Consider the following 11,887-nt stretch of genomic DNA (forward strand, 5'->3'; position numbering starts at 1 on the left):
ATTTCTCGCAACCCATAAATCCCACAAAGAGGCAAGGAAATAAGGCCACATATCCCCTTCCTTTCCATCATGGCCTTTTAGAACACGGTCTGTTAGACCAAGGTTTTCATTATGATTTGAGTGGATACCTAAGGATCCATTCGTTTAAACTCGTTGCGCCAAATAACACAATCTGAATAAATATTGAGAATCTTTAGCCATTAAAAAACAAGCATTACAAACAATGTCTACGTGAATACCTCTAGAGATAGGATTAAAATTACTTGCCAGAGCCTCCTTAACCAATTTCCACAAAAAAAAACTTTCACTATGGAGGAACCAATCTATATATAAAACACCCATTCAAAGAGCTTTCAAGTTGTTCTGGAATAATATGACACCCAACAATTTGCAAGAAAACGTAACTCGACTTTATTGTATAGCAACCCGACTTATTCCCTGCCCAATATAAATGATAATGCTCGGAGGTCGAAGGCAATTATGTTGCAAGGATATCACATGCCTCCTCTTGCTCAATAGTTTCCCTCAATCAGGCATTCCATCCCTCATGTCTGGAAAGATAAACTTATTTACCTTCCAGCCATCCACATTTGATAAACAAACATTTGAATTAAACATAGGAATCTTACTACTAACCCATTTATACTTGGCTGCTAGGATAGTAGTACTATGCAGAAACCTGGAACAAAAAACCTTTTTGCTTTCTTGATACCCCTGAAACCCTAAGAAAGGTTGTAACACCCTAATAATTCCTTACTAGAATAAACCCTTTTTCCAACTCTAAATAAGGAAGGAAAAATTGATAAAGGCAGTCCCAACTATGGACGTTCTTCTTTAAAAGGTCCCAAGTACGGATTATTACTGACTGGTCCCAACTAAGAGGGGTGTTGACTTTGCGTGGGCCTTCCCCAAAAGTGACCGGTTTGGCAAGTAAATACTGATGACGTGTCAGGTTGTTAAAAAAAATCAGGTGCCCACTTAAAAAACCGACCCATTTAATAAATACCCGCCCATTTAATAAGACCCACCCTCTCAAAATACCCACCCACCCCTTTAAATTAGAACCCAGACCCCCACTTCTTCTTCTTCTTCTTCCAAATTCGACCTGTTGCTGCTGCCAACTACTCTGTTCTTTCTTTCTTTCTTCTTCTTCTTCTTCTTCTTCTTCTTCTTCTTCTTTCCTAACTTCTCATTTCTTTTCGTCTTTTCACTCATTTTCGACCATTGCTGCTGCTGCTCTGTTCTTTCCTTTAATTTTTTCCGTCTTTTCACTCATTTTATGTCTGTAATTTTGATTTGTTGATTTGCTGGGTTCGTTTGATTTGTTTGATTTGTTGGGTTCGTTTGATTTGTTGATTTATTGGGTTCGTTTGATTTGCTGGGTTCGTTTGATTTGTTGGGTTCGTTTAATTTTGATTCGTTGATTGGTTGGGTTCGTTTGATTTGTTGTTGATGATGATGAGGGGCGAAGCTACGAAGTAGGAGAGCAGCGTTGGTGGGCTTCGAATTGGTGAAGTAGAGGAGAAGCAGAAGACGAGAGGATGTGAAGTAGAAGAGCAGCAGAAGATGAGAGGATGTGCACGAGAAGCTTCAAAGCACGGGAGTTGCTCCCATGGTGAATTAAAGCGAAGACGGTCTAAGGAGGATGAAGAGAAGCGGCGTTTTTTTTTTTTGAAGGAGCGTTTTATTATTTGTTAATTATTTTTTATTTTCTTTTCTCCTTTTTATTTTTTTTAAAAATTTTCCTTTTCTTTTTCTTTTCTCTCTTATACTAAGTGAAGGGTTGGATGGGTGAGTAATAAAAGCAGGTAAAGAAGGTGGGTGAGTTGGAGAAATAATTTGGGGAAAAAAAGATAAATTAAAAAAAAGGAAAAACTTTGACTTATACAACCGGTCACCAGTAAAAAGGCCCACGCAAAGTCAACACCCCTCTTAGTTGGGACCAGCAAGTAATAATCCGTACTTGGGACCTTTTAAAGAAGAACGTCCATGGTTGGGACTGCCTTTATCAATTTTTCCAATAAGGAATTACTAAAGTATTACCGCCACCGTAATAACGGTTAAGACTATTTACCAAAGTTACGTATCGGAATAAATAAACTTTGAAAACAATAAAAGATAGTTAACGGTCTCCATACAAGTTGGAACCATCACGACCCAAACCAAATACCGTAAAACCAAATCCATTAACTAAACACAGGCAAATGAAAATAAATAGAGTTTGAAACGATGCAAGAGAAAAAGAAACTCGCTCAACCATCCCCATGCAAGATAACTTTTCTTGCAAGTCATCTCTACCAACCTGTTATCAATTTTCTACTCCCCAACAATGCGAATGCAATTGAAGGATCATCATAGGGTCATTAAGTCATAGTCATGACCTAACACAAAGCACGTAATCAGCGAAAGCTGAGTACAAACAAGCTAGAATAAAATTTTATACTAAAATGCTTCATTCTATCAATAAATAAACCACATGCAAAATCCAATCGATAAACAATTAATCATGTTGACAAGACTCCACTCTTGACTTGTAGATTAACTAGAATAAGCTTCGAACGGGCCTAAAGAAAATTTCCAAAGGACAGGTGTTGAGAGCCAACCACACACCAAAAAAATAACCAATTGTGGGACCATACCGACGGAACTTTAGCGCATAAAAAGAATGAAAAAACTTCTTGTATCATTCATAGGAGTACAAGTTCTCCGGTAAGACTCCCCCCATGTTCATACTCGAGGTATATATGTTCCAAGAGTTTTGAAGCTTGTTCTGGTTGCACTTTACGTTTATTAATATTTTATTCACAAAGCCGACTCATGACACATACAAGCAATGAATTTAATAAATGGACAACCAAACAAGACTCCCCTTTTTAATTCATTAGGACTTGTGATCAATCATTCAGGACGCAAGTGAAATTACTCTCATTGTTCCTTCTCAAAACTTGTTGAGTATCCACGACATGCACATTAACATGCGGGTTGTGCACTAGGCATGAAAGAATCCTTAATTCAATTGACTCGAAAGTCTACCCTACATATGTGGTGGCTAACAAGAGCTTACCCTTCATATGTGGTAAATAATAATAGTGCAACTAGGCATGATTACTTGGCTCAAAACATGCTAGACATTACGTACAATAACATAAATCATTCCTTGCATGTGAATAAATCATACATGCATAATCATACTTGGACAACATGCTTGTTATTTAAATTCAACAAACATAACCAATCATAACATGCTTGCTTACTTCAATTCAACGAACATAAACAATCATAACATGCTTGTTTACTTCAATTCGACAAACATAAACCATAACCATAACATGCTTGTTCACACAATCAAACATGAATCCATACATAGTCCAAATACATGAATCACAATATAAAATCATCACATGAATCCTCATGGAAATAAGGTGGTCACCCTTGACTTACACGTGCCTTGAAGTTCTAAGAACGGGGGCCACTTTGCGATTCAAGCTACTACTCTAGAAATCTCCTCCTATCATTAAAATAATGAAACTTAATTATTATCCATGTTCATTAAATTTTCAGCAACTATATTAAGTTTTAAAACGCTTGAATTAATTAGAAATTAATCGTTAATCGATAAAATAATAGCTCCAATTAATCCCTTAAAACCTTAGCATGAAATTTGACTAATTTCATGCCCAAAATCATTAAAAATTGACACTTTATGTCTCAAAACAAATCTGAAAATTATAATTGATTACCATAATTAAAACTGTTATCTAATTATGCTAATCAATTAGGCATAAGGTTTAGGGGAAAACCCTAACTTTAGATCATTAAAATCATTAAAAATCCATAAAGATTGAAACTTTATCACATAAACAAATCTGAAAATTACTACTCTTCAATAAAAAATAATACTCAACATTCTAATCATCAAAATTCTCAACTTTGGTGTTCATAACCAATCCCAAGTACAAAATAATCACAATCCATCACTAAAACATAATAAAGATTCAAGCTTTAAACTAGAGAAGGCTAGGAATAAGAGAAATATACCAAACCGGTCTATAGCACGATACAATTACTAATTTGAGATAATCAGGCGCAAATTGGAAAGCAAAACGGAAGCTTGGACGCACGAGCACGGGCATCGACGAGCTGTGTGCTTGCGGCAGCAGCTGGGCGCGAGGAGGGGGAGTTGTGCGTGCAACGCTGGGCGAGTAAGAGAGAGGGTCGTGCGCGGGGACGAGCAGCAGCGCCCACATCGTGGGCAGGGAAGCGAGGCAGCAGCCACGAGCTGGCGAGCTCGGCTGGGCACGCACACACAAAGAGAAAAAAGAAAAGAAAGAGAGGAAAAGAAAGAAAACTTGGAAGGGAAGAAAGAAAATAGAAGAGAGAGAAAGAGTTCTCAAAATGTGTGAAAAAACGAGGGGTTTCTCATGGTATTTATAAGGTGAGAATCCTTGAGGATTGGGGTTAAGAAAATTTCCTAGAAGTTTCATTTAACCAAAGTTGGGTTTCCTTAATCTTGGGTTAGGTGTCCTTGAGTTTAAGGAAGTTTCCTTGTAATTTCCTACACTTTGAGTTGGGCTTTTGGATTGGGCTTTGAGTTGAGTTTTAATATGCTTCTTGAATTCTTCAAATCGTTTTAATTTCAAAACCCAAACAAATACTCAACTTGAAAACTAAATTCGCTTTATAATTAATTAAAATAACTGTAACGCCCCGACCTCTAATTCAATAATTAACACATAATTAGCAGCGGAATTAACCTAATTGGTCGGGACATTACCTGCCGTAACTTCTTTTTCGGAAATTACAAGGCAACCATCAATCATAAGCCTTTAAATACTCCAAAATATATATATAATCCTTTATATTATCAAAATAAAAGTGCATAACCTACTAAAAGTCTTTAATTAAAACTATTAAAACTATTAGAACCGTAAACATAAACTAGGTGGATAATATTAAAGTGAAACTCCTCGCCACTACTCGTGTCCATCATCCCCCGCAGTACCTAAAACGGAAAACAAAACGGTGAGCCGAAGACTCAGTAACGAACTATCCTAGCAGCGTAAATTCATTTCAATTCATTTTATTTAATAACACAGGGAGAGTAGAATGGTTAAAACATTTAACAAAACATCACATTTAATTCATTCATAAACTTTGCAGTTTAACATGCTAGTTGTCGGCAAGTACGAACCGTGAAGGAATTCTCCACTGGGCCTGGGCCCATAAGAGCCTGGGCTCATCGTAACATGGGGCCTGGGCCCTGAGCCTGGGCTCATAAACCATGGGAGCCTGGGCTCGTAATCCATGGGTGGACAACTGTCCGTGGTGCATGCATGACCGATAGATAGGAAGATGGTAGTTTATATACCGCCAGACAAACCAGTTCTTTCACTTTCATTTATCATGTTGTATGTAATTTTACCAAGCCTTGGCTTGTATTTCAATTCGAAATAACAGAACTCATTTTATATCATAAAACATCATTTAGATCCTGGGATCCATAAAACATCATTTCATTCAACGCATCATATAAACATCATTTTATGATAAAACTCAATCAAATCATATTATAAAGAATAATTCAAACAAATCATAATTCATTCCCACAATCCATAAAACATGTTAAAACATTTAATTCATAAATCCAATCATAACGTCATAATTTCGTAATACATTTATAAAGGGATTGCGGGTACTAGCAATAGCCGTTACCTCACTTCCGCGATTTTGCTAAGGAATTCGCTTGGTTCGTTCGTCTTGAGCTCCGAGTCCAATTTCTTTCAAAATATTAAATCATTGAATTAGTATTAAATCGATAAATAATCTAAAATCAATAGTTTATAAATAAATTTATAAGTAACGAATAAATAATGAATTTTAATAAAAATATAATTTCGAAATTTATTGAAAATATTATTAATCGAAATTTCAATCGAAATATATATTTATATTCATAAATCGATTTTCATTTGAATTTCATTATTGTTAAATAAAGCCTTTAATTTATTTTAGTAAAATCGATAATTAAACCTGAAAAATAATAACAATCTATTAGTAAATAATTAATTCATAAAATGTATTAAAACATGAAAATTAATAATTTAGCAAATCTGAAATAACAATTTGGCTTTATCTTACCCAAAGGCCCAATTGGAATGGCCCAATTCAATAATGGTTTGAGGGGGATCAATTAAGTTTCAAATTGAAACTTAATTGGTTTGGTTTTCTGGAAAAGAAACACGAGCAGGGGAAGGGGAAAGGGGGCCGAAACAGGGGAAGGCACGAGAAGGAGGAAGGAGAGAAGGGAGGTGGCTGGGTGGCTCGGTGGTTTGGCGCGGCGCCGAGGTGAGGCGGCGATGGTGGTGGTTGATTGATGGTGGCAGAACGGCGAGGGAGACAGAGAAAGGGCAAGACAGGGGCGGACAAGCAGGGGAGTTTTTGGTGGGTTTTTCGATCGGTTTTTGGGAAGGGAGAGGGCGGTTCGCCAGAGTTTTAGAGACGGAGGGTGGTCGGCGAGAGGTTGAAGGTGGTTGGAGGTGGTGGTGCGTGGTGTAGTGTTGGTGCGGCGAGGCGGGGAAAAAGGGAGAGACAGGGGAGTGTGTCGAGAGGAGGGAGAGGGAAGGAGGTGATGCGTGCGGTGGTTCTGGGTGGCTGGGGCGTTTGCGACTGATAGGTGGTGAAGGTGGGTGACGGTGGACGGTGGACGGTGGTGGTGGTGGCTGGTCCGAATCAGGGAACAAAAAGAGGAGAGAAAATTGAAATTGAATTTGGTTTTTGAGATTGAAATTGAATTTGGGTTTTGCTTGTTGTTGAAATTTCACCTTAATTTTTTGAATTTGTATATGGAAGGTGTGATGAACAAGGGAGTGTACTTGGGGTCCAAGCATTTGCATTTGGACTGAATTGAGAGGAAGGAGAGGAAGTCAAAACTTCCTGGTTTATGCGTGGAGAGCAAGCAGAAATTTTTCCCTTTTTTTTTTTTAATTTTTTTTTATAATAAATTCACCATATTTGGCAAAAATCCAGAATTTGTAATTAATTTTTAGAAATAAAAATGTTTAATTAAAATAATTCCTTAGAAATAAATAAATTATCGTTAACAAAAATAAATAAATAATTTCAGTTTATAAATTCGTCGTTTAAAATAAATCGTAAAAACGATTAAAATAACGAAATTCGATTATTCGTAATTTAATTAAAACGAAATCAAGTTAATAAATATTTTTAATTTTAATAAATCGAGTTTAAAATTTCGGGGTATTACAATAATAAATACTTTTAATTAATCAAATACATTTAAATAGCTTATTTAAATGCGATTTAAATTCACAAAATCTCTAAATGCTTAATAAATATAATAAAATATATTTATAATTACTTCAAAAAACGAGGTATTGCAGAGGTTACCATGGATCTTGATCCTTCTACCCGTTTTCATTGCTAAAAACCCTTTTGCTGTACAAACCTTGGAGAGTAATAGTTGCGGATTCTGGTGCATTCTCCACGCCCCTTTCATCGGAAAAGTCGTGTTAAAGGTTGAAATATTTCGAATTCCTAATCCTCCTATACGTTTTGGTAAATGAAGAATCTCCCTTCGAACCTAGTACATTCCCTTGATTCCTTGTGTAGCCCGGAGAAAACTTGTTATCATCGAATCAATCCCTTGTTCCCAATGCCTTTTGGAATATTCAAGCAATTCATTATATAGTATTTCAAAACTGAAAAGAAAAATGACTCAGATTCTAATAACTCGCAATCTAGGTTAATGAAAATACTTATGCTGGCATAAATCAGAAAGAGAACAAATGACCATCACAAGTAGATGAGCAACTATGACGGGCATGTTAGGTTATGATACATATGACAATTCATAAATCATGCGGAAAAACCATAAAGCCAGGAAAGCATATTATTTACACATAATCATTTAGCATAGTTTAGATGCATACACTTTGTTGCGTGCCTTCCCTAGCTGCGCCCGAACCGAACAAGAACAAGTCTTTAGGACTCCAAGTGTCGTCCCTCCATAGATAGTCCACAGTACGTCCGGATCCGCCTTAAGCTTGACCAACTAGGATCGCCCTTAAGGTACTTAGAATTTTCGGCACATATAGGCAATTGTATGACTGAATTTTTGCTCTCAAAAATCACTTTGAATACTTGAAATCTCTATATAAAATAATGACCCTAGGCCTTTATTTATAGAGGCATGGAAAGGGAATCGTAATCCTATTAGGATACGAATTAATTAAATTAGAATCCTAATAGAATTCTTTTTTAATTAATTCATCCTTTTAGGTTTAGGAATTTAATCATTAGTCGAAACCTGATAGCTTTAGGATTCGTATAGCACACCAACACACACGCACGCACAGCAGCCCACGAGGGGCGCCATGCGCGCGCGCGCAGCCCGCGAGCTCGTAGCCCATTGCTGCGAGGCCCACACGCTGCCGCAGCGTTGGCGCGTGCTGGGCCTGCCTTGCGATGGGCCTGGCGCAGCCTTGGCTGGTGCGTTGTGGCGCGCTGGCTTGCTGGGCGATGGCCCGACTTCGTGCTGGGGCTTCGTCTGGCAGGTCTCGTCCGATGCTAATTCGTACGATACGCTTCCGATTAATTTCCCGATTCCGGAATTTATTTCCGATACGAACAATATTTAATATTTCCGATTCCGGAATTAATTTCCGTTTCGAACAAATATTTAATATTTCCGTTTCCGGAATTATTTTCCGATTCCGGCAATATTTCCGATTCTGACAATATTTCCGTTTCCGGCAATATTTCCGATTCCGATAATATTTTCCGATACGTACCATGTTTCCGTTTCCGGCAACATCTACGACTTGGATAATATTTATATTTCCGATACGATCCATATTTCCGTTTCCGGCAATATCATCGTTTCCGGAGCATTCATTTCTTGCCTGTGACGATCTCAGCTCCCACTGAAACCAAGATCCGTCGATTCCGAATATCCATAGATGGAGTATTTAATGCCATTAAATACTTGATCCGTTTACGTACTATTTGTGTGACCCTACGGGTTCAGTCAAGAGTAAGCTGTGGATTAATATCATTAATTCCACTTGAACTGAAGCGGCCTCTAGCTAGGCATTCAGCTCACTTGATCTCACTGAATTATTAACTTGTTAATTAATACTGAACCGCACTTATTAGACTTAACATAGAATGCATACTTGGACCAAGGGCATTATTTCCTTCAGGGCATAACCTGAAACATAATGTACAAGAATACCCAAAACTTAGGAAGGAAGATCAGAGATAGAATCAAGGATCGAGCCATCTATTGTATTCGAAAATAGGCTGAGAAAATTCAAGTTTCTTTAGCTGGGAAAATCGTGCAGGTATTATACCAATACATGTGACTCTGTAAGTAGATTGTGAGAAAGATCAAGTGTACCCAAGGTTGATAAACTACCTAATTCAGTTGGGATACAACTGATAAGGTTGATAAGGTAGTTATGTTGTAGTAAAAGTTCATGAAACTTACTCAAGTGACTCAACTGATAAGGTAGTTATGTTGTAGGAGTTATATGAGATCTAATAGGGAACAGGATATGGTTTAGAAGCATGAAAATACAACAATCCTTCCAACAGAGATTGACCGGAAGAGTTAACATGGATCAACAACGAATACTTACTTTAGTATCCTCATCAGATCGTTCTTCTCTTCTTCCTCTTCTTTTCTCTGATCACACATGTAAATGAGATTGAATCATAAATGAATTGGACCCTCATAATTTGTACTTACATATTACGAAGTATATGAAAAGGAGATTGAATCAGAAATTCATTGGACCCTCGTAATTTTAACTTACATATTACGAAGTACATGAGTGAGATTGTTACCTCTCTAAAGGTGTGAGGACAAAAAATTATGCCTACTGCAGTCATTACAAATGAAATAAAAATACATAAGCTAGACTGTGCTTCCAAAGGAACCACCATGAAAATAGGCGTATACACTATACACACACGTAATAAAAGTAACGACACCATATGATCAACCAACATCACAACTACATAGGAGCACTGCACAATAACACACAGGGCACGTGAAACATGGCTACGAATCAATTACTCATAGACACTTAAGAAAATAATTAAAAAAATGTTGGTAGAAAGAATATACATAACTTTTTATAAATATATAATCACCCACTTTAATAATTTCCAAACAAGGCTAAGAGGAAAAGTTTCATATCAAATTGGTAATTCTATAATGAAAGCATACAACTATTTGCATTTCGATATCCTACTGCCCATAGGATACGACTTCCACCTGAAGTCTACAATAGGGTTTTCTGGTAAGATATAAGATGTAGACAACTTAATTATACCCCAAAATCCACGTCGGATGTTCTTACGATTCCATAGCTTGAGAACTCATCAACTTCTTACAGTTTTTTCATTACAACCTAAACCTGAAATAGCTTTAGTCTAGCAGGGAAATTTTTCAATCTACAAACAAAAATAACATTATTACTGTTTAACACTCTCATCCTTCAATAACATAAGATCTCAAGGCAATACAAAATGTTAAATTCTTCAATTAAACAAATTCCAAATTACGAAGAACCATAATACAATCATCAGAAACACTCAACGTAAACAACAACTAATTTCCACAGTTTAACTGAGAAGACAAAAAAATCAGATAGATGTAACCATGAACCCTAAATTTGTAAACTCTAGATTCAAAATAACGAAATTTGAAAACTTACAGATATCTTCAGTAGTAGAAAGCTGGCGGCGGACAGTAGGTATGCCGTTGAACTTTCCTCTTCCAATGGTTGTTCTTGGTTGCTCAAAACTGCGCAAAATGGGGAATTTGAAGAGAGAGAAAATGGGATATTTGAGTGAGAAGAATCAACCTTTTTAAGACAAAGGTTAATCGATTATGGCGATTATGATTCCTCTTTATCTCTAAAAATTAGGTGATTCCCCAAACCCTAATTTATGTTGACAACCTGAACCTAATATGAAGAAAACAATGATGAAACTAAGAGAAATTGACATAAAACGATTGTTGGTGATTAGAAGATCTAAAAGGACTCACCGGTATTTCTGCTCTAGGTATGTCGTGTTGAGAGTGTTGTACTGTTGTATGTAGAGAAAATGAGGAGAGAGCAAAGAGCTCAGTGGCAGTGTAGAAGAAGAGGAGGAAGAGTTCATCAAAGCAGTGAAAAAAGGAGGGACAATAAGACAGACATAAGGGCAAAATCGTAATCACACTGTCCATAAGGAAAAAAACAAAAAACAAAAAAAAACAAGAAGAAAAATGGGGCAAATCCGAGATTTCACTATTGTGTGAATAGTGGATCAACTCCTTGCTTTTTAAAGAATGTAGGATTTAATGGGGGATTGTTTAAAGTAAAGCTTGGAAAAGAGCTTCCTCTGGTAGTATCGGCGGAGTAGCCCGACCGGGGCGAATATACTTGAGGTTTTGTTGTGCACGCGTGCCCTATCGGGCGGAGGCCAACAATTGGTTTTCCTTGTGATTGTTTGCTTCCTCTAGATTCTTTTATAACAACTTATTTATTGATCTTAATTTGCATTAATCCTTTTTTCCTTGATGATTATGATTATAGTGATTCCCTTTTATATTCTTTCACTTGGGAAACGAACAAGAGAGGACGATATACATTTCATTTGATTTCATGAGAGGTATCAAACTTGTATTTGATACAAGATGATCCATATTTTTCTCTAAGCCATTTTTCCATTTCTTATTATTTTGGGCATAAGTTTACGTGACTCCATCTCATCACCCCAACCCCACTTATTTTACTTATTAAAATATCTACCCCAACCCCACTTGTTTTATTACTTTATTTCGCTCATCTTTTTCTAAATACACGTATCCGGC

General features: G+C 36.8%; 1 protein-coding gene across 1 annotated transcript; it reads right to left on the reverse strand.

Annotated features, from left to right (window-relative positions):
* Positions 1–4,819: 4,819 nt before the first annotated feature.
* On the reverse strand, positions 4,820–11,235 carry LOC110787563 (uncharacterized). The gene is made up of 7 exons (XM_056831566.1): positions 11,078–11,235; positions 10,743–10,831; positions 9,868–9,902; positions 9,660–9,706; positions 7,408–7,676; positions 5,713–5,777; positions 4,820–5,002 (listed from the first exon to the last, which is right to left on the reverse strand). Exons 1-5 carry the CDS (start codon positions 11,191–11,193, stop codon positions 7,601–7,603), a joined length of 363 nt encoding a protein of 120 aa, XP_056687544.1. The 5' UTR covers positions 11,194–11,235; the 3' UTR covers positions 4,820–5,002; positions 5,713–5,777; positions 7,408–7,600.
* Positions 11,236–11,887: the final 652 nt, after the last annotated feature.

Source organism: Spinacia oleracea, chromosome 6 (assembly GCF_020520425.1).
Source record: "Spinacia oleracea cultivar Varoflay chromosome 6, BTI_SOV_V1, whole genome shotgun sequence".
Taxonomy (NCBI): Eukaryota; Viridiplantae; Streptophyta; class Magnoliopsida; order Caryophyllales; family Amaranthaceae; genus Spinacia; species Spinacia oleracea.

Coding starts and splice junctions, on each gene's coding strand:
- LOC110787563 (XM_056831566.1), bottom strand. CDS start 11,193: ATGAACTCTTCCTCCTCTTCTTCTACACTGCCACTGAGCTCTTTGCTC. Junction 10,832..11,077: donor TACCTAGAGCAGAAATACCG/GTGAGTCCTTTT, acceptor CATTTTGCGCAG/TTTTGAGCAACCAAGAACAA. Junction 9,707..9,867: donor GTCCTCACACCTTTAGAGAG/GTAACAATCTCA, acceptor ATGTGTGATCAG/AGAAAAGAAGAGGAAGAAGA.